The 26,149-nt window shown below is 34.6% G+C and overlaps 1 protein-coding gene across 1 annotated transcript; it reads left to right on the top strand.

The window, feature by feature from the left end:
* The first annotated feature begins 19,551 nt into the window (after positions 1 to 19,551).
* Positions 19,552 to 23,246, top strand: LOC117345257. Its single transcript, XM_033908291.1, has 5 exons — positions 19,552 to 19,670; positions 20,783 to 20,854; positions 21,649 to 21,750; positions 22,255 to 22,432; positions 23,186 to 23,246. The coding sequence occupies exons 1-4, from the start codon at positions 19,620 to 19,622 to the stop codon at positions 22,405 to 22,407; spliced, it is 378 nt and encodes a 125-aa protein (XP_033764182.1). The 5' UTR covers positions 19,552 to 19,619; the 3' UTR covers positions 22,408 to 22,432; positions 23,186 to 23,246.
* Positions 23,247 to 26,149: the final 2,903 nt, after the last annotated feature.

The raw sequence follows: 26,149 nt of genomic DNA, 5'->3' as shown, positions 1-26,149 counted from the left end.
CTCTCTTTCAAGAGACAATTATAGTTTTTAAATCCTATATACATGTCTCTTTCAATTCGATTTGGCCATCAATTCAGTGTACTGAATTGTTACCCCAATTCAGACATTTAATTCACTCTTGGAATTCAAAAATTTATATAATTGTATTATGATTGCATATATATCTATTTCAATGGTTATTATTACATAATTATCAATCAATTAATGAACAGCATCAGGTTGTCATTGCCGGGTCCTCCCCGATTACAACCTACATCATTCCAAATTTGAACAACACACTACAGGCTGTTTTTGCCGGGTCCTCCCCAACTACAGCCTGGATAATTAGTATACAGTATCCATAACTCCTAGCAGTCGGTGTCTTTGCTGGGCCCTCCCCAATTACCACCTGGAGTTATATATGGATGCCCTGTTTCACTAATTACATGTAACTACAATTCACTTGAAACAGTCATACAGAGTAGCCCCTGAGAATGCCATATTTTATAAGTTTTGTAAATATTCATAATCATGTGTGTTAATAAATGCAATTTTCCTATAACTTGAGACTTTGTTGTTTGTATAAAATATGAATTTAAGTATTAAATTCAAGTTTATACAAATAACTTTAACTTGTCAATCTCATTTCTGTATATGTAGGTTGATTGTTTTATAAGGATTCATTTGGTAGTTTAAATGTTTATAAGGGGCATGGGGTCTGATACCAGAGGGAACAAGGGTATAGATTTACTGGTAAGATAAGAATTAGACAGACAGCTGACATAGGTTAAGGATGAGGTCAGAATACTAATTAGGTACAGAGGTCACGTGACTAATTGACCAATGGTCATCGTGTTTAATTGACCAATGGTCATTGAGATTAGGGACGCTAAGAATCAGTATTAAAATTTTTTGGAGGGTTTGACAGAATTCTATTGAGGTGGTTTTTATCAGCCCGCCGCCACCCCCTCCTTCCGCCAATTTTATTTTCTGTTCTTTATATGATTCTTATATTGTATGTTATTGGGATGGCTAAGTCTATCATTTATAGATACTAGAGGTTTTTCTTCAGTCATAGAGCATGCATTGTTACAATTTATAGTGCACCATCTGCTATATCCCTTATGGCGTTTAAGGGAAAGTCTACTATTATGTATATACATGTATGCATCAGACACAAGATTTAGAGTTAAGCTTTTAATTATGTTTATTCCAATATATGTATTGAAACATAGTTCATTATAGTTTTCTTCTAGTACATGGCTCACATTATGTGATTTATAATGTGTATCTATTGCATTGGTAAATGTTCTCTGTAATTCATATTATTTTCAAATTCTATGTTAAAGATCTTCAATTAAGTTTTTCTTGTTTCTTTTAGTCAATAATGGGCTACCTGGATGATTGTTTGTAATTATAAGGCCATTAGGCAATGGCCATCAATTCAGTGTACTGAATTGTTACCCCAATTCAGACATTTAATTCACTCTTGGAATTCAAAAATTTATATAATTGTATTATGATTGCATATATATCTATTTCAATGGTTATTATTACATAATTATCAATCAATTAATGAACAGCATCAGGTTGTCATTGCCGGGTCCTCCCCGATTACAACCTACATCATTCCAAATTTGAACAACACACTACAGGCTGTTTTTGCCGGGTCCTCCCCAACTACAGCCTGGATAATTAGTATACAGTATCCATAACTCCTAGCAGTCGGTGTCTTTGCTGGGCCCTCCCCAATTACCACCTGGAGTTATATATGGATGCCCTGTTTCACTAATTACATGTAACTACAATTCACTTGAAACAGTCATACAGAGTAGCCCCTGAGAATGCCATATTTTATAAGTTTTGTAAATATTCATAATCATGTGTGTTAATAAATGCAATTTTCCTATAACTTGAGACTTTGTTGTTTGTATAAACCTTAATATTGTGTCGCCTTCTAACTTTTCCTTACAAGAGTGATAAAGGCCTTGTTTTGATATGTGTTTTCCTGGACTGAAATAATTCAGTATTTGTTGAATTGCTTTGCCTGAGCTCTTAACTGAAGTTTGGTTGTAGAACATGTTCAATTGTTTAAACACAAAATATTGAGAATCGGGTTAGTAAAAATACTATACTATGCTATATATTGATTGACATGACTTAATATTTGCAGGAAATGTTGACTGATTAAGTGGGTATTTGCAAACCTTGATTTTTTGCCCAACAAGTTTTTTATTTTTTTATTTATGTATTTTCTTATTTGGGGGGGGGGGGGGGGGGGGGTGTTACGGCAATAGTGGTTTCATGTCCATTCCATGCCGAATCATTGTTGCCACCCTACTAACTTCATTATGGATTTTGACCAAAGTTAATAATTAATACATAGGTCATATGACAATACCTCTGATGTTTCAAGTTTCCAAAATGAACACTATTTATAGAAAATCTTTCTCAACACTTTAGCGACTCCTTTATAAATTTTCACTCATTGGTCAAGTAAAGGAATACCTAAAATGAGTTGATTTTTCAGAGTGCCAAGGTCAAGGTCACACATCATATTATTTATCAAGAAAAGAAGTTGCCTGTGTGCTCGGTAACTAGATTCGTTTTGGTGCATAGCAAGATATACCATTATTTATCAGGCAGTATGCCAGTGCTTAGAAATAAGCCCTTCCATATCTTGTTTTGCACTTCAATGACATGGAATAGTTTAAAAGAAATCATTTTCCTGCAATGTGTTAATCCTATGTGCTTATTGTTCCTCGCAAATTGTGTTGGTTTGGGATATTAAATTGGCCAGGGCTCTGTCTTTGTGTCCATCCATCCGAGTGGATTTTCTGGGCTATAGCCCAAAAACTGTTCAACATATCCTGTCAAAACTTTCTACACATATTGGACTAGTTACGCCTTTAGCTGTTGGGGAGGTACTGTTTTTGATATTTTTTTGTTACCATGGAAACAAAGTTAGAAATATAAAATTACTGTTAAATGCTATGTGTTCCTGGCTTCAACTTGAAAACCGTTCAAGTGATCTTGACACAATTTAGTGCCCTAGATGTGCCTTTTGATATTTGTGAGATTCAGTCTTTTGTAATTTATCTGTTACCATGGTAACAAACAATAATAATTACGAAATTGTTTTTCGGAATGCAACATATTGATGGGGATAATGCTATGTGTGATAGTTCCTTTTTACAGGATAATTACAACAGGTATACTTGACACAATTCGGATTGGGGGGGGGGGGGGGGGGATTTGTATTGTTTGCAATAACTTGTATTGTTTGCAAATTCACAGCTGCTTTATTTGCATTACATGTATGATGTATTGGAGATTTTGCTTTGTTAACAACAAAACATCAACTTTTATGATATGATAACTTAGATGAACGTTAAGAGCCTTGGGCCTTTTGTTTTGTGAAATAATTTTACTTGAAAAGTGCTGTTTTGATCTTTTGAATTGAACTCAAGGAAGCTTGATGAACAGGTATCGTTATAAACAAATGTGTTTCACACAGATTACGCATGGGCATGCTAGAGTTGTGGATAATTCAAAGCATTGTACATTTAATGCAAAATATGTATGTAAATTGGACCATATCATCTAGGTCTCTTTTAGTGGAAAATAAATGAATTTGAATAAAACAAATACTGTTTTTTATAAATTCATAAGTGTCTTTAGTTATTCATAGTTTGTTGCAGTAATTATTGCTTGACATGGAAACAAATTTTATTTTGATTGTATCAATGCTTATCCTCTTACTCATGATGGTAGGAAATTCAACACCACGTCGGAATATTCTGAAGGAAGTAAATTTCTTTATTTGTGTTGATAAATAAGGTCCTAATAATATGAATGATTCATTTCTTAGCCATCAATTAGCACTATTAGGAATGACATTGTTAAAACAACTTCTTGTGTTTATATTCATAAAGATTTAGATGACCCGTATAGGATCCAAAAACGAAAATTGTTTCCTTGGAAAGGGTTTGAGGAATGTTTTAATTGATATAGGAGAGACCTTGCAGCATGTATTTTCCTCATAAATTATATCCTCGGAAATAGCTTTTCTTCATGGGTTTCCATTAATGAAGATTCATTTTCTAAATAGATTACTCATGATCATGATGTCATTGAGGGCAATGATAGATTACTCATGATCATGATGTCATTCAGGGCAATGATAGATTACTCATGATCATGATGTCATTCAGGGCAATGATAGATTACTCATGATCATGATGTCATTCAGGGCAATGATAGATTACTCATGATCATGATGTCATTCAGGGTAATGATAGATTACTCATGATCATGATGTCATTCAGGGCAATGTATGCCAACATAAATAATGTTTCCCCGAAAGTTCTAGATATTCAAGATATCTTGTCCTTAATGTTAATTCTAATGGTAGAGAACAAAATATAAGTTGATTTAATATTTTGTTCTCTAGCATTAAAATTTATGAGGTAATACTGTGATTGAAATGTAATCGGAGAATAAAATTTGTTTCTGTTTTGAGGAATTGGGGCTCAACAGACTTCAGTCAACTTCTTTGATCGGAACTACAGTTTATACTGGTTCCTGGTCGCGTCCAGACAATGCGGCTTATTTGATTGCATCTCAGATGATATATAGTCGGGACATCGCAAGGAACAATCTCATTTCATTGTTAGGACATCTTTATTGACGTATACAAAGTTGCTCGAAATGTCACAACAATAAAATAAAATTGATGCTGTGTGATGTCCTTATTATCTATACAGAAGATGTTTCCATAACAAAGTGATTATTCGGTGTAAAGTCCTGATTATGTATTATATGGTGGTAAATGTCCCGACAACAAAATGAAATTGTTTGCTGTGATGTCCTGTGATTGCAATTGAGATAAAATCATTTAAAATATCCCAACAAAAAAATAAGAGAATTTTGCTTTGTAATGTCCCTACTATAAAAATAAGTCCGATTCAATAATCGAAAATGTCTCGAAATGAAATATGATGATTACTTTGCGATTTCCCTTTCAGCGAAAAAATGACTAGTTTTGTGATGTCCTGTTGATATATCTAATGTCATGACCACTATATGAGATAACAGTTTGCTATGTACCGATAATATATCAAGTAAGGTTAAATCTTTTAAGTTGTCCTACAGTAAAATAATAATCTTGTTTTCTAGTGTTCCGATTATATAGCAAGTGAGGTAAAATAATCGAATATGTCCCGAAAACAAAATACATTATTTGTGATGTCCCAATTATATATCAAACGAAATTATATCTAACTTGTCCTGACAATAAAGGGGGAAGTTTGTATTGTGATGTACTGATTATGTTTCAAATGAGATTAAATATTTTGAATTGTCCCAACAATAAACTAAGAATTTTGCTTTCTGGTTTTCCGAATAAATAATTACTAAGGTAAAATAATCAAAGATGTCCCAACAGCAAAATAAATTATTATTCGATATTCGCTACAAAAAGGGAGAGTTTATCGCTGTGATGTCCCTTGTGAGATTAAATCTTTGAATTGTCTCGAAAATAAAATGATATTTCACTTTGTAAATCCACATTATGTAACAAGTGAGATTCAATAATCGAAGCTGTCCCAACAACGAAATGTAATATTTTTTTTATGTTTTGTTCAAACGGTATTTTATTTGGTTATAGCAATGGTACATACAAGTAATACAAATATAAGGATACAGAAACAAGTACTTGGTACTTATTAGCTCACCTGCCCGAAGGGCTACCACATTTGTTCAAATAAATGGTCACATGGGTCAAATAGACTACAATCATCAAACGACTTCTCAAATTACCAAGAGGCCCAGAGACTTGATATTGGGATTGTTGCATGCTGGGGTGAAGGGTTACTAAGTTTGTTCAAATGAATTACCTTGACCTTCATTCAAGGTCACATGAGTCAAATAGTCTAATCTTCAGACGACTTCTCAATAACCATGAGGCCCAGAGAGTTGGTATTGGGTCTGTAGTATGCTTGGGTGAATGGCTACAAAGTTTGTTAAAATAAATGACCTTGACCTTTATTCAAGGTCATAAAGGTCAAATAGGCTGTAATCTTCAGGCAACTTCTCAATAACCAAGAGGCCCAGGGACTTGGTATTGGGCTTGTAGCATGCTTGGGTGAAGGGCTACCAAGTTTGATCAAATAAATGAACTTGACCTTCATTCAAGGTCACATTGGTCAAATAGGCTATAATCTTCAAATGACTTCTTCTTAATAACCAAGATGCCCAGGGACTTAATATTAGGCTTGTAACATGCTGGGGTGAAGGACTACCAAGTTTGTTCTAATGATTGACCTTGATCTACATTCAAGGTCACAGGGGTTAAATCAGCTTAAATATGTAAACAATTGTTTTGGGATAGCCAAGAGTCTCCGAGACCTGATATTAGGACAATAGAATGCTGGTATGAAGGACTAGAAAATTCAATGATATGCATAAACCTAGCTTACTATGATATTTTAATGAAGAGGTAATCAGCATAGTATCTGTAGAAATGACCTCAATCAACTTCAAAGTTGCTGTAGAGCCAGGTGAGCGATACAGGCCTATTGGGCCTCTTGTTTACCATCCGAGTTCATAATAAAAATGTACTTACACTATATGGTATAAGTATTAGGACTGTACATGCATTTCTGTCATTTTTTTACTATAAGTGGATGTCCCCACTACCTGAGATAAACAATATCCCCACAAAATTGTCGTGTATCAAATATATTGGTGAATGTCCCCACTACCTCAGATAGTTTATGTTCCCACAAAATTGTCGTGTATCAAATATATTGGTGAATGTCCCCACTACCATGAGATAGTTTATGTCCCCACAAAATTGTCGTGTATCAAATATATTAGTGAATGTCCCCACTACCTGAGATAGTGAATGTCCCCACTACCTGAGATAGTGAATGTCCCCACTACCTGAGATAGTTTATGTCCCCACAAAATTGTCGTGTATAAGATATATTGGTGAATGTCCCCACTACCATGAGATAGTTTATGTCCCCACAAAGTTGTCGTGTATCAAATATATTAGTGAATGTCCCCACTACCATGAGATAGTGAATGTCCCCACTACCTGAGATAGTGAATGTCCCCACTACCTGAGATAGTGAATGTCCCCACTACCTGAGATAGTTTATGTCCCCACAAAGTTGTCGTGTATCAAATATATTGGTGAATGTCCCCACTACCAAGAGATAGTTTATGTCCCCACAAAATTGTCGTGTATCAAATATATTAGTGAATGTCCCCACTACCATGAGATAGTGAATGTCCCCACTACCTGAGATAGTGAATGTCCCCACTACCTGAGATAGTTTATGTCCCCACAAAGTTGTCGTGTATCAAATATATTGGTGAATGTCCCCACTACCAAGAGATAGTTTATGTCCCCACAAAATTGTCGTGTATCAAATATATTAGTGAATGTCCCCACTACCATGAGATAGTTTATGTCCCCACAAAATTGTCGTGTATCAAATATATTAGTGAATGTCCACACTACCATGAGATAGTTTATGTCCCCAAAAAATTGTCGTGTATAAGATATATTAGTGAATGTCCCCACTACCATGAGATAATTTATGTTCCCGATTTTAAACATGCATCCTGTAATATAAGACTCCGTGATCGAAGCTGTTCCTACAACAGAATACGAGTGTCGTAACCAACAACTGAAAGACATTTTTCTCAATGGCATTCACTTATTTAAGATGTTCCGACGGTAGAATGAGATTCACCGCTACATATTAAGATATCAAGAGAAAAAACTGATATTTTCACTTATATCCCGAAATATACTGTTTGTGAAGTTCTGATTACATATGAAGTTGAAGACATATCCATGAAAATAATTAAAATATTAAAATGTTTTCTGCATGATGTATGTTTCTTTTCTTTTTAATATTTAAAAAGAATGTATGTGGTTTGATGTGCTTTCTGTTAGTTAATAAACCGATCGCGTTTAGATAGAAAGTATAGATGAGCTAGCTTGTCAAGCAGCGTATTTGGGCGATGATACCGATAGGTAAGAATTCCAGTAATTCACGAAACCGTTTACAAAACATTACAACTACAGTTTTTAGATGATACATTGGTCAATATGTTATTTGTTGGTTCAATGTTTAGATGAAAATGTTCAGGATGATAAGTGGCGAGGAGGATGGATTGAGCCCTGAAGACATGTTAAAACACGGTCATATTATTGATATTGTATGTCGTTCTCACTCTCTCTACAATGTCGGCGGCATGGTGACACCTGTAGTGACGTATCCAGCAGGTCGTACAACGACACCGAAACCTGCAATGGTACCAACAACGACACCACTTCAATAGTAAATGATGGCCAGGTACCTACTCACGTTTACGCAAATGTAAGTATTACAGCATATATAAAGAAATTAAATAAATAGACCAAAATTATGGAATCCTATGCTGCCAAGCAGAGACCTAAATAATTCATAAATGATACCATTTCTTTTGTTGATAAATGTAACGACTGTTTTTAGGCAATTTTCTGAAGATTTGTAATCAGCAGGCCCCAACACATCCGGGTATAAAGTGATACTGACGTACAATACTCTTTAAACGCAGGATCGATATCATAATGTCAATGGCAGCCTAACATTGATTCGGTATGTAAAAGTGATTAGCCTTATATTTGCAGGAAGGTATGTTTCGGCAGCGGTTTAAAGATCACATAATGCATTTTCTATTTAAATCAACTTCTAAGAAAACGGTAGACTATTTTAATCAACCATTTGGCTGAGTTATATATGGTCAGTGCACAAGCAGATCATATGAAGTCGATTAGAACAAGTTGAATACAGTCTGGTTACATCACGGAAGCAGGGTGTGTTAATGTTCTCACTATATAGTTTCTAGTACAACTGTACTGATTTGAAAGCATTTATAACAATTTGGATCTTGATGAAGAAAGTTATTGCCGTTAGTTATCCTATAGTCACGTTTTTCATTCACAAATCACTTGATGGGCTCGGGGATAATTAGAAACCCTAGATATCTGCGAGTTTTGTAAACGGAGATAATCATGTTAACTATACCATGCCTCGCTATCATTTCTTATACATAATAAAGATTATGTCCTCATAACAGTCAAGGTCATGTGAGCGCTACGTCTAAGTACAGTTGTATCACTGAAATGCCATCAACCGTAGACAGCACTATGCTTGAAACAATTATTTCCGGACAAATACCTACAAATGCTGCCTTTATTTCCTTGGGTAACATACCAATACTCCAGAGCAGTTGGCCGAGTGGTTAAGGTGTACCGACACTTTATCACTAGCCCTCCACCACTGGGTTGCGAGTTTGAAACCTACGTGGGGCAGTTGCCAGGTACTGACCGTAGGCCGGTGGTTTTTCTCCGGGTACTCCGGCTTTCCTCCACCTCCAAAACCTGGCACGTCCTTAAATGACCCTGGCTGTTAATAGGACGTTAAACAAAAACAAACCAAACCAAACCAGAGCAGTTTAAGATCCAATAGTAAAACCTCTCATAAACTTGTACAAATTAAGATAAACTCAATGTACCGTTCTGTTCTTTCCCTTTTGATGTCTATAGTATTTGTTTCAAAATCAATGTTGTCACATTACTGTAGTTTATGGATTAACAGTAAAATTTATACATTGAGTTTCAATGGTATCACGCATTAAAATTTCCACATGGATTGTAATTTGAGATAAAAAAAAGACTGGCCGTTTGATAGCTTGTTCATGTGGTGCCCATATATCTATACTCCCAGCTTATCTGCTTACTAGGCATTGGCCTTTAACTCCAGAAATCAGCTGGCTTGGAGCAGTATGCTACAATAAATTGACAGGCGGGCCTCATTCCGCATTTCCAAAACATGTGCTTTTGAACTGTAGAAACACGTATCGATGGTGGTTGTTGGTTGTATAAGTAATGAGTTGTGAAGATACTACTGTATTTCAAAACAATCTTGTCATCTTATAGATGAAAATAAATGTAGAAAAGCAATTAATGAACAGTACAGTATGTATAAAATTCATAATAATTAAATACAATTTTAAGTGTATGAAAAACGTAAGGTCCTATTTGAAACATTTTAAGACACCCTCCATTACGGTAACACCATATGATGTCAGGTGTGAGACGAGAGAAACTCGTATCAATACAACATAATTGACACTTCATTAATATAAGTTCTATTTTATACTTTACAGATGTACAACATCTAGGACGAGATGATCCGCGACCTTGACAAATAGTATGTTTTATACTGAAATTTGATTGGGTCATTAAAAGTTATGTTACAACGTAACGTGAGAGTCTTTCGTTTCCCCCCTATTTTTAAGCGCCTCCGCTGGTAATCTGAGGTTTCGATATTACCAGCCACACGAAGATGTCAATGATAACACAAAAGCCTGATATTTTTGCTGGAAGGTACTTTTGGGCAGTAGTTAAAAGGTCATATAGTGTATTTTCTGCTTAAATCAACTTCTTAGAAATCGCTAGGCTGTTTTTAATCAACCCTTTGGCTAGACATTGTTTTAAAAATATGGCCAGTGCATAATCAGATCATGTAAAGTCTATTAGAACAAGTTGAACCGGTAACATCAAGTAAGCAGGGTATTCTTATGTTCACAATATGTACTTTCTGTATGTACAACTGCACTTATTTGAAAGCATTTGTAACAAGTCTGACTTGGATGAAGAAATTTATTGCCGTTGATTATTCTTAGTCACGTTTTTTCCTTCACACATCACTAGATCAGTCGTTGATCATTAGAATCCCGAGGGACCGCTTGCACATCATTGGACCATCATCAATACTGCAGTAATACGTTTAATTTGATGCTTTACAAATACATTATAACTGGGACGATATCCCCCCAACCCCATCCACACACACACAATCTCTCTCACTTTCTCTCATAAATGTCTATACACCAGTGTATATTTGATGGTCATCGGTAAAGGTCAAAGGTCATAAGTAATAAATAAATCTGAACATATTAACATCGCAACTTCAATGCCTACTTCGATAGATCCAAATCAGGGCAACTGTATAGCTTCCATCCACTGACGTGTCATGTCAAGAAGTGATATGAATGAATTTTAATTCCATACATGGTAATTTATTTTATTACGTTTGTTTTCAACAAACAAGTGTTTACCTTAGGTTATCGTCCATATCATTTAATGTTGTAAATTAAACTTGTTTACGGTACAAATATTGTATTCCAGCAGCTAGAAAATGATATAAATATGTGCATACAATAGCAGCAAATAGCAAAGCAATAATTGTATACACACATCTTTAATTGATAGGATAGCAAAGCAATAATTGTATACACACACCTTTAATTGATAGGATAGCAAATCAATAATTGTATACACACATCTTTAATTGATAGGATAGCAAAGCAATAATTGTATACATACATCATTAATTGATAGGATAGCAAATCAATAATTTATACACACATCTTTAATTGATAGGATAGCAAAGCAATACTTGTATGCACACATCTTTAATTGATAGGATAGCAAAGCGATAATTGTATGCACACATCTTTAATTGATAGGATAGCAAGGCAATAATTGTATGCACACATCTTTAATTGATAGGATAGCAAAGCAATAATTGTATACATACATCTTTAAATATTTCAATTTCTACTCAAGTTTGACTCGATGAAACTACCAAACTTAATCTGTTTCATTTGCTCATGAATTTGACCAGATTAACACTGATCAGTGCGTATGAATACATGGTTAAAATCCTTCCGCGGAACGATTTCACTTTTTCTACATTGTTGTTATAAACATGGATTAATTATTAAAATTATCAAATTGATAATGTATTCTTGAATTTCATGAAAGACCAGATATGCTAGATACTTCTATTTTGACAAAATAATGCTGTTTTTAATCCTAAAATTGCGGACTATTTTACTCGACCGACTAGACATGCACAATCCGGAACTCCTCGGGCTTTTCCGCATTTGGACTTGCACAAGCTTTGAGACATTAATATCTAGACCGCCTTTTCTATTCGAAAAAAAAAAACAAAACAATTGAAATATAAGGATTGAATCTTGATTTGGTCGATTTCATGGGGTCATGAATTGAGTTGCTCTTGAGACAAATTCAACATGAACTGCTTCGCAGTTCATTAAATTTGTCTCAAGAGCAACTCAATTCATGACCCCATGAAATCGACCAAATCAAGATTCAATCCTTAATTGATAGGATAGCAAATCAATAATTGCATGCACACAGTTTTAATTCATAGGATAGCAAAGCAATAATTGTATGTACACATTTTTAATTGATAGGAGTTATTTGGATTGAGGAGCCCCGGATTCATCTCCCCGAACAATTGTATTTGTCCTCACGCAGGAGGGCTCTCACACAACAAACTTGTCCTCACGCAGGAGGGCCCTCACACAACAAACTTGTCCTCACGCAGGAGGGCTCTCACACAACAAACTTGTCCTCACGCAGGATGGCTCTCACACAACAAACTTGTCCTCACGCAGGAGGGCTCTCACACAACAAACTTGTCCTCACGCAGGAGGGCTCTCACACAAAAAACTTGTCCTCACGCAGGAGGGCTCTCCCACAAAAAACTTGTCATCACGCAGGAGGGCTCTCCCACAAAAAACTTGTCCTCACGCAGGAGGGCTCTCCCACAACAAACTACAGTGGTGGTTACATAATAATATCATATATATGTATAATAACGACAGTATGGTCCAACATAGATACTGGATGTTCGGTGGATGCGTATTACTGGAAATAGATACGTAGTAATGACGACAGTAGAGACAAGCAATCTGCCCCTCTATCGAGACAATTTAATATCCGATCAGTTTCCGACAGTTCCGGAGAATAGAATATTTGTAAAAACAACAAATATGTTGCATTACAAAACACAAGGGCTCAAAAGGAATAGACAAACATCATAAGCATAATAAAAAGGAAGAAACAAAGAAGAAGAAAACAAAATACTACGCAAACACACAACCTCTCTTATACAAACAGGTACAGGTACTATACATATACTTATTGTAATTCATCGTTCTATTTTAATACACAACTGAGGCCAATTACGAGAGTGAATTACCACTACAATCATATGTATGAGTCATTTATTAACACCCTGAGACCAATTACCGCTTGACTGAATTACCACCACAATCATAGGTAGGAGTCTTTAAACACCCTGAGGCCAATTACCCCTAGACTGAATTACCACCACAGTCATATGTATGAGTCATTAAATACCACGAGGCCAATTACCCCTAGACTGAATTACCACTACAAACATAGGTATGGGTCATTAAACACCCTGAGGCCAATTACCCCAAGGATTGAATTACCATCACAATCATTGGTATGGGTCATTAAATACCAAGAGGCCAATTACCCCTAGACTGAATTACCACTGCAGTCATAGGTATGGGTAATTAAATACCCTGAGGGCAATTACCCCTAGACTAAATTACCACTACAAACATAGGTATGAGTCATTAAACACCGTGAGGGCAATTACCCCTAGACTAAATTACCACTATAGTCATAGGTATGAGTTATTAAATACCACGAGGCCCTTTACCCCTAGACTGAATTACTGCTACAGTCATAGGTTTGAGTCATTAAATACCACGAGGCCAATTACCCCTAGACTGAATTACCACTACAGTCATAGGTATGAGTCATAAAACACCCTGAGGCAAATTATATTTCCTTTCGCCTAACTTGACATTGATACATGTTTTTCATGAAATCATACTTAAATCTGTGTCACTATATACAACATACATTGTATGTGGCAGAACATTTTTGACAAGTGATATTGACCTTTGACGGATGAAGCAAATATCCGATCTGGTGTATTGTCTTCCCAATGCAAAACACACGTGAGGTTTTATAAAAATCAGCAAGTAGGGTGATGTCATTGGTTTTGACGCCAAGGTTTTTTTTATAGTACATCCAATGAAACACTTCATCTTAATCCACCAATATTTACGAAGTAGAAAGCTGAATAGTAAAATATGCCATAAATACTGGATCTTAAATGAATTTTCATTTCCTTTGGGATATTGTAGAACAAGAATTTATTATATACTGAAACGAAAAAGAAACGCAACATGGAAAATTGTGATTAATTTTGTATTAAATATACATATCTGTATAAAAATCGCGGAAATAAACATGCACCCTGCCTAACACCCATACCAATCTTCAAAATCACCCAAGTGTGACTATAGAGACCTATGCACTTCCGGCGCGGTAAAAACATCAAAAACCGTGCCTGTACAAACATATGCGTTCTTTTTTCATTCAAACCAGTATCAATTCATCACTAACATTGAGCCACATCATCGCCAATACTTTTGCAAACAATAATTCCTTTTACAATTATGCCACGGTTATCAAAGGTTGATAGAGGACGTGCTATAGCGATGCTTCTGGCAGGGAACACGCAACTTCACGTCGCTCGACAATTCAGAGTTCACAAATCGACTATTAGTCGATTAGTTTCATGTCTTAACGCAACAGGAAGAGTCGATGACCAGCCGAGATCAGGACGTCCACGCGTAACGTCGCTACGTCAAGACCGGGTTCTTAGGTTGGCACACCTGCGTAACAGGAGATTAACGGCCGCTGAAACGGCAAGGAATACGATTGGTAATCATAACCGTCGAATTCATCCCCAAACAGTGATCAACAGACTGCGTGAGGCTAATTTGCGTGCAAGGCGACAGTACGTTGGTTTACCACTAACACCGCAACGTCGAGCACGTCGTATGCAATGGGCAACGGCACATATGCCCAGACGTTTTCCTATGAGACGTTGGAGGTCTATGCTCTTCACCGATGAATCTCGATTCACGTTATTTCGAGCAGATGGCCGTCAACGTGTGTACCGGCGTCGAGGCGAACGTTTTGCTGACGCCTGTGTTTTGGAACACGACCGATTTGGGGGTGGATCAGTTATGGTTTGGGCGGGAATCTCCCATGGTTTGAAGACGCCTTTGGTGATAGTCAATGGGAATTTAACGGCCGTACGCTATCGGGATGAGATCCTTAGGCCCCATGTTGTGCCGTTTGTTAGGCAGCATCATCTAACCTTTCAGCAAGATAACGCGAGACCACACGTTGCAAGAGTCTGTAGAGACTTTCTTGCGACACAGAACATTGTTCCTATAGATTGGCCTCCATATAGCCCCGACCTGTCCCCAATCGAGCATTTGTGGGATGAATTAGACAGAAGAATTCGAAATCGCCGTAACCCCCCAAATACCCTCCCTCAGTTAGCAAATGCACTCGTCCAAGAATGGAATAACATTCCAATACGGAAAGTCAATGCCCTGATGAACTCAATGCAACAAAGAATTAGAGATGTGATAACTGTTCGAGGAGGACACACACGATATTAGGGCACGGTTTCAAAACTGCTGCCATTTCAACTTGGATTCACGTAGGGTACTACCAATCATGACCTTCTAGCAAAGTGACCTGTTCTTAAAAATCTCTAAACATTTAAAGGATGTTACATCAATATTCAATATCAACTATTACATATGAAATTTAAACATAATGCTCACAAGTATTATTTTATTAAACCTACAATTTGAAGTTGCGTTTCTTTTTCGTTTCAGTATATTAGCAAGCCTTGGAGAGCCAAAACTAAAATTTCGAGACGAATTTCATGCAATGCCCTTATCCAAGATTTTCATAAAACAAACTATATTAGGGTCAATCTTTGAGCGTTATCTCGAGTCTACGAGGGTACCATGTATCAATCTTCAAAGAACTTTAGCTCATGAATATTCATACCGCACCTGTCAATAAAACCATGTACATACACGAAAACAATTGATGATAAAGAAGAAACTGTAGGGTACGGGAAACATTAAATTTGAAACATTTCTCCACCTAATGAAAGATAAAAGGTACTCTCTTAGCCTCAGGCTGAAGCTCAAAGAATGTCCCTCATCCATCATATCCTAAGAAATACTTGGATTAGGGGGCTCTTTTTCACCTAGCCCTCATCTTATGAAGGTATCATATAACATGTTTAGATATCATCAAAGTAATTAAACAAATAATAGGCCAAATCAACCAGTTCAACAAATTGTAATTGAATAATTCATAATTATATAATAAGTGTTAATATGGAATGTTATTCCCAGAGCACCTTCAGTAATATCCGCAAAATAAAATACATCATTATGTATGTTCAAGTGTTATAATTATGCATGAGGAAAACCTTTATATGAAACCTTAAGTCATATGAGAATCTGGAATAGAACACGCGCATTGTTGGGGTTATTAAACACAGAATTCGCGAATGTATTCGGTTCTGAGTCAAGTTCCTCATTACAGAATCTATGAAACGTCGAGATTCAGAATATCGGTCAGAGTGACTGAAGTAGAGGAGTTTTGAAGGAATGTACCTTAAATGCTTAAATCCTAGATATCACCTCCTTTAAAATACCACACCATTTAAAATACCGCCTAATTGAAGATACCACCTCCTTTAAAACAACACCGTCTTTAAAATAATACATTTAAAATACCGCCTCCTAATAGATAACACCTCCTTTAATATAACATATTTAAAATATCGTTTCCTTTAAAATATCTTCTCTTTGTAATACAATCTCCTTTAAAATACTGCCCTAGGTCCGTTATGGCAAAATCTGGTCTTATCATCTTATATGGATAATTCATTTCACATCGAGGTATTGTACTGCCTGCATTCGAGATAAAGAAGCCAAAGCAAGTGATGTAACTAACCCGACTGTCATTTTTAGGGAAAAGGGTAGCTATAATAGATGAGAAGCCGGAAGAAAACAGCACCCTTGAAAACAACCGAGGTGAATTCATACCGAAGTTTGGGTGATTTTGGGTTACAATCTTTGGTTTAGTTTTCCTGTTAATTATTTTAACGTCCTATTTACAGCCAATGTCATTTCAGGTTGTGCCAGGTTTTGGAGATGGAGGAAAGCCAGAGTACTCGGAGAAAAACCACCGTCCTACGGTCAGTACCTGGCAACTGTTCCACGTAGGTTTCAAACTCTCAATCCCGAGGTGAAGGGCTAGAAATAAAGTGTCGGAACACCTTAACCATCTAACTACACGTTATGGAACCAACATTGACTGATGAGTAAGGAAATGGAGTTTTTTTGCGAGTGTATTTGTTGGGTAGATAGATATATATGAGTGGTATGCTTGAAACGCGTTATTTTCTTCAGTATTGTGCTTATTCATCAATTCGATTTTCTATTCATACTGTTGTTTTTGTTCTAGGAATAATCCTTTTATAGAACGACATTAAGACAACAACGGCAGTGCCTTCTAACGATTCTGTCAAGAAATGAAACAAATGGATCGGGAATTATAAAAGAATGAATTGACCTTTTCGCTACATTAGTTCTAAAACTGTTTACATGTATAGCCATAAAAGAAATATTATTCTTATTCTATCTTTCCTGAGGAGATTTGTCGTAAATTTTGTCAGCTTGATCAGTTTTCAAAAATGGAATATATAGACGCAATAGATTTTCAATTTCAATTTTCAATTTCAACACATTTTATTGTCATTTAATTCGACAAATGGATCTGACATCAGGCATAGCCTATTTAAGTCATCTCCATATAAACATATATACAGGTAACAATTTTTTAATCTCGAATATAACAGAAGTAGTATACATAATTTTATATATATTAACAGGAACATATATATTAATTTACGTAGTTGATACATACAATTGCCAAATCACAAATTAACAGTAGATTAGAGTATAATTTAAATAATGAAGTATATATCACTCCAGCTAGAATTTTTTTGGTGTGTATAAATTGAGTCAAATTATATGAATTTAGGTATTGTCTGTATACCATATTTGTTGATAGAATTTTCATACATTACTTCCTTGGGCTGCAGGTCCTATAAAGTCCCCGTGTTAAAACACATTGACCAGTCACCCTAAACGATGTATGAGAATTCATCAACAACTATGTTATACACATTTTTGTTAATACATATTACATATAAAAAAAAACAAAAAAAAAACTGGAGTAGTCAAAAGTGTTATCAATCTACCCTTAATTATTTTAGGAAATTTGTTACTTTATATAACTTAATAATACTATGACAACTTCCATCCAGTCCAATCTTGCCCATTTGCATAATGTTATATTGCTTGCAGGGTACTGTATGTGCTACATATATATATAATTGAGATTTACCCAGAATCAATATAGAATTGTCATATATAACATATGCATAACTAAATTACTATGAATTTCATTAATTGGTAAAAATATATGTGTTTGTGTGTGGGAGTGTGTGGCATGGGTGGGATATATATTGCATGTTAGATTATATGTTAAATCTTCCAGTTTCTTGTATATATTGTGTTACAAATTTTAGAATATTTATGTTGACATTAGTGTTATATAAACTACATCCTTTTAGAAGAGTACTAGCATTATAATGGTTGTGATCATCTAAATGGTTTATTTGTGCTAAGTTCTGAATTAGAAGTTGTCTAGCATCAATAAATATGGGACATTCAAACATAAAGTGGTGTATATTTTCATCTTCATAGTTACATGCACATGCTGCAGACTCAGCTAGATGATCTTTGTGAAGATCAGAGTTTAGGTTTGAGGCTTTATTTCTTAGTTGACAGAGTAGTATGTTATATTTTCTTAGTCCATAATACTTGAAAGTATCAGTTATCTCTAATATGTTTTATTATTATTATTATTATTACCTGTAGATTTAATAAGTGTTTTGAATTTGTTCAATGAACTAGCATTTAATACTTCTCTATCTAGCTGGTTAAATTCATTCAGTGTTGATGGGAAAAAGCTATTTGAGTAATTTTCCGTCCTACAAAATGGAGGATTGAATAGTCGATTATTCCTGAGTGGATATCTAACATGTGTACATGTGTTATCATTAATGTGTTGTTCAACAATGTCTGCAAGGTATTTTGGTGTTTGTATAGACGCAATAGATACAACTGAAATACGATTTTGGTACCTTGATTATTGTTTTAAGTTACGTATCGCGATACTGAAATCCTAGTTACCATATTTCAACGATAAGGAAACAACTAATCCAACAGACATCTGTTGCTTGCCTCGAATCCATGTTTTAGGGAAGATTGGTCTGAAGCATCGACCAAGACGTATAAGTCTACTATACATCACTGTTGGACTTCAGTCATAAATGAATGCATCCCTTTTCGCAACGGTTTGGCTAGTTTCTCTCTTTACTGTGCTTTATGTTAAGAACACACATAAAAAACAGTATTGAGGTCACGCGTGTCACATACAGGGACAGCTTTTACATTTTGGTCTCTTTAATGTCACCTATATATAAGACATTGAACGAAAATGCCCGATTTTGATGACTTGACATTAACAACAGATTGTCGTACGATGATGGCGTGTGACGAAATGCTGTCTAAGGTCACATAATCGCGCCACACGATTTTAGGAAAAAAAGTTTATCGGCGAGATAACATAGAATATATAAACTAGATTTCTTTGGTTTAAAGGCTATTTAGATTGTAAGAGACGAGATTAGACCAATATGATCCGACTTGTTTGTCTTGTAGCACTGGCGACATGCGCTACAGCTCAGGTAAGATCTTAAGTAAAGGAAATGTTTTTGACATGTACAGTATACTATTACTTCAATCTATTAATGAATTAAGAGATTAGGAAATAATGGTACCACATGGAACAGTTAGACATTGGAAATATACATTATGGATAATGAGATTTCATTGTTTCCCGAAATATAGATAATCGATATAATTTTGCATCTGGAAACATAATGCTTATCCTTTCAATGGATTTGGAAAAACACACTGTGATCGTCAAGCTCAAACTGATCGTTACCGACTTTAACAAACAAAATCGCGGGTATACTGTAGTCATCAACACCGCGAAAGTCAATAATATAGTTTATCGCGTGCTTAGATTAACAAAATTAAGCTTCAGTACGATTTGCGAATAAAACCTGAACTTATATTCGTGAAAATCAATCACACTTTTTCAAGATGGTAACTTTCATAGTTTATACCCTCTTATGATTCAGGTATATGAAAGGGTTGATAGACTGTCGAGTCTTAACATCAAAATATAAACTCATTTGATGTACTTCGTAGGTAAATCAATTGCAGAATTCCCTCTCACACTTTAAAGATAAGCGGCATCCAACATTTTCAAATCAATTCCACTATGTCATTATGGGTATGTAAGTTGCTAACGCGTAAATGTAATTCACATCACATTGCCTTATTAAAGCGTTTTTCACGGACGATTTTGCCGCTTCGGAAATATTTTACGCCTAAAACAAGGAACGTCTTTATGACACGCCACTTTGAACTATCATAATGACAAAGAACACAAAGACTCTACCGCCTGCTCTATTCTAGTAAAGTCAAATGTCACCCAGTTAGTTCTAATGTACAAATATTGACTATAGCTTTCTATGTGATAAAATCCAGAATTTTTTCGTTCGTGAAGATGTTCAAATCTAAGATTAAACGCTCGGTATTGCTCATTAAGTCAATAACATGGAGTTGTAGTTAGCCACATTGATAATCTCGAACTTTGACGTATTAAGCCAAATACACTATCTCTGTCTACAGTAACATTGTAAGGACCACTGAATTGGTATTATAAGCGGGAGAAGGAAAACATCAAGTAGTCATTACCATTTGAGATTCGGCACGTGTTCTATTTCAGATATTCGAACTCCATGGACACCATGAACACGGAGAGTACGGTTCGTTCACCTTCCATTATGACGCAACATCGGTAGGTAATATGTTTTGTATTTACTAACTATGAGTGTAATAACTGCACTTATAACTGAACGGATTAATCTCTTCCACTACGTTCATATCTCCTCGCTCTCTTCTTCAATCATGGGTCACATATTGTTCCTTATGTCATAGACCGCTGCAAAGAGTATTAAATTTGTTCCTAGTTTACCCTTTACTCGTCAGCTGAAAGGCCGTAAGGCCGTAATAGCGGACGTAAAACCCATAAATAAATAAGTAAACCCTATACTGCTACTTACAATTTTTTCTGATATAGTCCTTGATTACATAACGTCACAATTACTTATTTCATTGAGACATAACAATGTCTTTTACGTTACCTCAAAAAGATTACTGTCAGTCGATATACCGCAGTGAGTACATCGATACAGAAGGAGGTATAGATGTATTACAGATGTAGAGTTATGTCCCTTGAATCATATTACTTATTTTGATGTGTCTATATTTGGTACATAAAGATCTTAATCTTTTCATTTCATACGCGATTTAGTGAAACGAGCCTTTGGCGATTCTTTCTATAACAAAATTCAGACAACCCACGTTTTGACAAGTGTTAAAATCAAACTGTAGAGGAACAAATAGAACGGATGCAGCCATTCTTTATGCCATTTTATTTCATCTCGTCACGTTATTGTCCATTTTATGACGTCACAATTTCTGACTTGCGTAGCCAATGATAAACGCCAGTAGCAAACGCCAAAAAATGTTCTAGAGTTCCGTGCTATATTGACCAATGTTAGATGTAACTTCTTGTTTGAACTTTTTCAGCACTATCTGGTAGGCAGAACGAGACATAACTGCTACCTCATGAGTCTTGGCCCCAACGAACAGCTCGATGTCCATACCAACACTGGATTGGAAAAGTCCGAAGTAGGGTATACATACCATCAATCGTGGCTGTAATTTTAGAAAAACAAGCTCCAACATCCTACTTAATTCGTCTAAATCACGGCATGTATTGATAGTTCTGTTGGTATATGTCATATCCACAGCACATACACGTTTACCCATTCGGAATACATTGTACATTACATAATGCTCTGAATTGACGTGTTTGAGTTCCGTTAACTTGATCAATGTACTTTTTCGTAAGTTAAAGTTATGGCGGATTCCTTAAAGCAAATGCATCACCACTAAAATAGGAAGGAATAATTCAACAATGATCTTATGATAAAATAATGGCGCCTGGGTTTCCAAATGAATAAACAAATGTCAGTGTGATGTTTGTTAAGTAGGATTTTTATTTATCAGATTTTGAGATAAAGAGGTTTATATATACATATGTCCAAAAGTTGTCTTCCCTTCGTCATTTGTGTTGCTAAGTTATATATGCGATATATGGTATATATATACTTTTTCTATTTAATGAATCAGCTGAAGATGATACAGTTGATCAGTGGTGGGGAGGATGAGCTAACAAAGGAACAGATTGTAAATCACGATCGTTTAATTGACTACATGTGCAGAGGTCATCATCTGTACATGGTGGGTGATGTATCTACTCGACCCCCGACAACTGTTGCATAAGGTGTCAATTATTACTTGCTGTATGGTGAGTCAAGTTGATTTATTTTCCGAGAACGCAAAAATCAATCTATTACCTAAGATTGTTCAAATACATTAATTTATTTTTGTAAATCCTAGTTCATTGCATTTTTGTATTTCTGTTTTTGCTTTTTAGTTTTTGCTTTTTTTTTTTTTTGCTTTTTTTTTTGTCTTTTTTTTTGTTATTCAAATTTTCGCCTAATTACACCGGTACTTTCCGACTGTTTGCAAATAATTTCGCAAATTTAGTTGCGTATGAATATCACATGTCCATATCGGGCTTCAAAATCAACATACATGTATCAAAATATTACACGAAAAAGAACACACTAAATTATTCTTGCTTTGTATATAATATTATCAAGTATCGATATATTATTTATCAATCTCATTATATCTTTATTAGTGTCCTGTCCCGAAAGACTGTTTAAATGAAAGAAAACTAAAATAAAAGTATCTTCTATATGCAGTAACTATATTCAATTCAACATCTTATTTAAAAGCTGTATACACGAGCAATTAGGAATATACGTCAACAATAAAATATTAATATAATAAGTATATAATGATATGATGTTTGGACACGGATGATGACAACAACACATCTGTTCATATGATATTATTTTTCTGTTTAACGGATATATCACTGATTGAGAACCTTGATTGTATTTAAAGAGAATGAAGAATGGCAATTCACCTTAAATTATCTTTGATAGACATTTTACTATTATGTTAACTAAATATATTTCTATCATTTCAGGAGACACTGGCTTACTTTGAATCAATATGTTCTGGACTTTGAAATAAATTTTTCATCGTAATATTGAGTTTTTTTTATATGTGATTTGTATCAATATCGGTTATATCGAATTATGTGTTATCTAATATTCAATTACGTCTTTTTATTTCATTGATCAAAATAAGAATTTGTGTTATATGAACAGGAGATAACACTTTTAGTTTGAACGAAATAATAAAGGATTTCTATTCACGCATCTGTTTACTCGATATACCCAAATTCACATGGAAACTTTTTGACACAAATGTAGTACACTTGCAATTTATACCTATATAATAAATAATTATGTAGACAGCATGTAAAGTACAATGTCTTAAACTTTGATGACGTCATGGCAATAAGAGATATGTTCTTTATTACTTAGACTGTTTGGTTCATCAGTACAGTGCATTGTACATTGACTCACTTTTCTCACATCACATTCATATATTACTCTCACATTACATTAATCTATCATTCTCACATCACATTCATATATTACCCTCGGAATTCATCTATCTATCATTCTGACAATATATTTCAATCGATTATTCTGATATAACATTTCCATATAGTATCCATTATTATAACAATACATTTATCTACCATTCTCACATTACATTCATGTATTACTCTCCTTACCTTATTCTATCATTCTCACATTACATTCATGTAACATTCCCACATTCCGATTATCATCACTTTATGTCAAACTTATATTCTGATATATTGATTAATCACACATTAAACTATGATCCTCATATCAGAGCTATCTGTAACTCTTGCATTGTATTAATTATCGATTCGTTTTTAAATACTTAATCTGATAAACTTTGCTAAATTTGACATTTGACAATCTTGTTTTATAATCTGTTTTCGATAATTGAATATATGTTAACATACTAGGCTTTTAGAATATTTTTCTTTATAAGCTTGTTTCTTTTATCTTTGAAACATTCACATTTTATCATAAAATGATATTCGTCTTACATATCACCGCTGTGGAATGATGTACATATTCTAGGATAGCATTCAGTTTTGTTATCACAACATATCTTTATAATTCAAGGTATGACTATATACAAATTTTCAATATTTCTTTCAGATTTTGACTTCCTATAGGTTTCTTTTAATAATTCTATAAACCAAAGCCATCATTGATATGATTGTATAAGACACACTTCATAGATGAATTCCTCTTATCGGCGTAATCGTGTTGAAATATATCATATTTTCTACGTTTAAGAAAAAAGAACGTCATTTTATCATATATACCTTAACCCCAATCTATAAAACTCATCTCTAATACTATCGGACCATTCACTTCAATTGAAACAGTATTGAAGTCAATGTCATCAATGGTGCACATAACAATGCCACCACCTTCACCATGCTGTCCTGGGAAACAATCATAACCTTTTAATTCCAAAACATCATCTTTATTTATCCAAAACGTGTACAGACAAACAACGTCATATTAAGTATATAGTATCTCTCACGCGAGGATATTGACTTGACCTTGACCTAGAACACCAATGTCATTGTAAAGTAGTTTAAAGTCGTGTGTGTTTCAGCTGTTTGCTTCCCATAGAGATAACAAGTTGACATGGCGACATACAGATACTGAGATGACAGGAATAGATCCCATTTATGAATTTAACAATTAAATACAACGCATAGATTTAAAATATTACCGATATTATTAATTATTAACTGTGTTTCGATTAATACAAGGACTTGTTAACCCGAAAAAGGTGATAATGCTCAAGGTATTAAATTACTTTGTTACTTTATAATACCATTTATCTCATTTTAAATTACAAAAATAACTCAAGACGTAATAAAGATAAGATTTATTCATATTTAATAGCAAAAATACATCTAGTAAAAACAAAAAAAAAACTTGTACAGTACACGTAACAGATAACGCGTTCTTCAGCCTCACGGAATCAGCTACGGCATCTAACAGAAAGTTGTTCAAAGTTAAACGTCATGACATGTTTTCACTTCATAATCCCAGAATGCCTTGACATATGTCTCCTTAGCGAGTTTTGGTGTTAGCTATGTATATTTACCATTATGATTTGTAGATCTGTATCCGAAATACAAACAAAATGTTTCTTTTCATGCTCATTTTGCTTGCACAGCTTACAGCCAAATTATCGTAAATACTGTTATGTGTTTGGGACTCTAGATATTCCCTGTCACTATTTCAGTCCAAGCTTTCAATTTAAGATGTTGAACTCTCGTATACGAATATGCCAGTTTCAGAATAATTGAAAACATGAAATAAAAGTCAACAAAACAACATCATATGATAAACCCAATATTGGACCAGAAAAAAAAGACTAAATCTCATTTGACCACAGCTGATAATGTGTATAAAGTGTTTTGAAATGACTTTTTTTATATTTTCACTTTGAAATAAAGCATACCTGAGTGCGATTCTGCTTAATAATTGGATGATTTATAACAAAGGCATCAAATACAATTTAATGTACCTTTAATAAGATAGATAAAACTAAATAGAGATAAAAGCCTCAAAATGCCCTAACGAGTAAATAGTGGACATTTCGTACTTTATTTTGTGATTTTACGGTATGGGAATATGATGCAAATCTTGGTGCAATTACAAAAGAAGTTCAACATCTCTAACTTTCTGATCATAGATTATCTGGCTTCAAGAACTCTGCCATATAGTATTTATTATACTCCCCTGAAGAATAGAGGTATATTTAATTATAGAACATAGAACATAGAATTTTATTAATCTGTATGACAAAGTCGCTTTTGCAATACTATGTCGATGACATCACTCAAGCTTATGAGAAAGTTTACAAAAGTATGAAATCAAATTCTATACAAGACATGCAAATTTTGATATGGATGATACCCGTTCCTAAATATATACATTTAAATATGACGTCCTTGAGGTCCTACTCTATG

This window comes from Pecten maximus, chromosome 16 (assembly GCF_902652985.1).
Source record: "Pecten maximus chromosome 16, xPecMax1.1, whole genome shotgun sequence".
In the NCBI taxonomy this organism is placed as follows: domain Eukaryota; kingdom Metazoa; phylum Mollusca; class Bivalvia; order Pectinida; family Pectinidae; genus Pecten; species Pecten maximus.
This window is presented reverse-complemented; position numbering and strand designations above follow the sequence as displayed.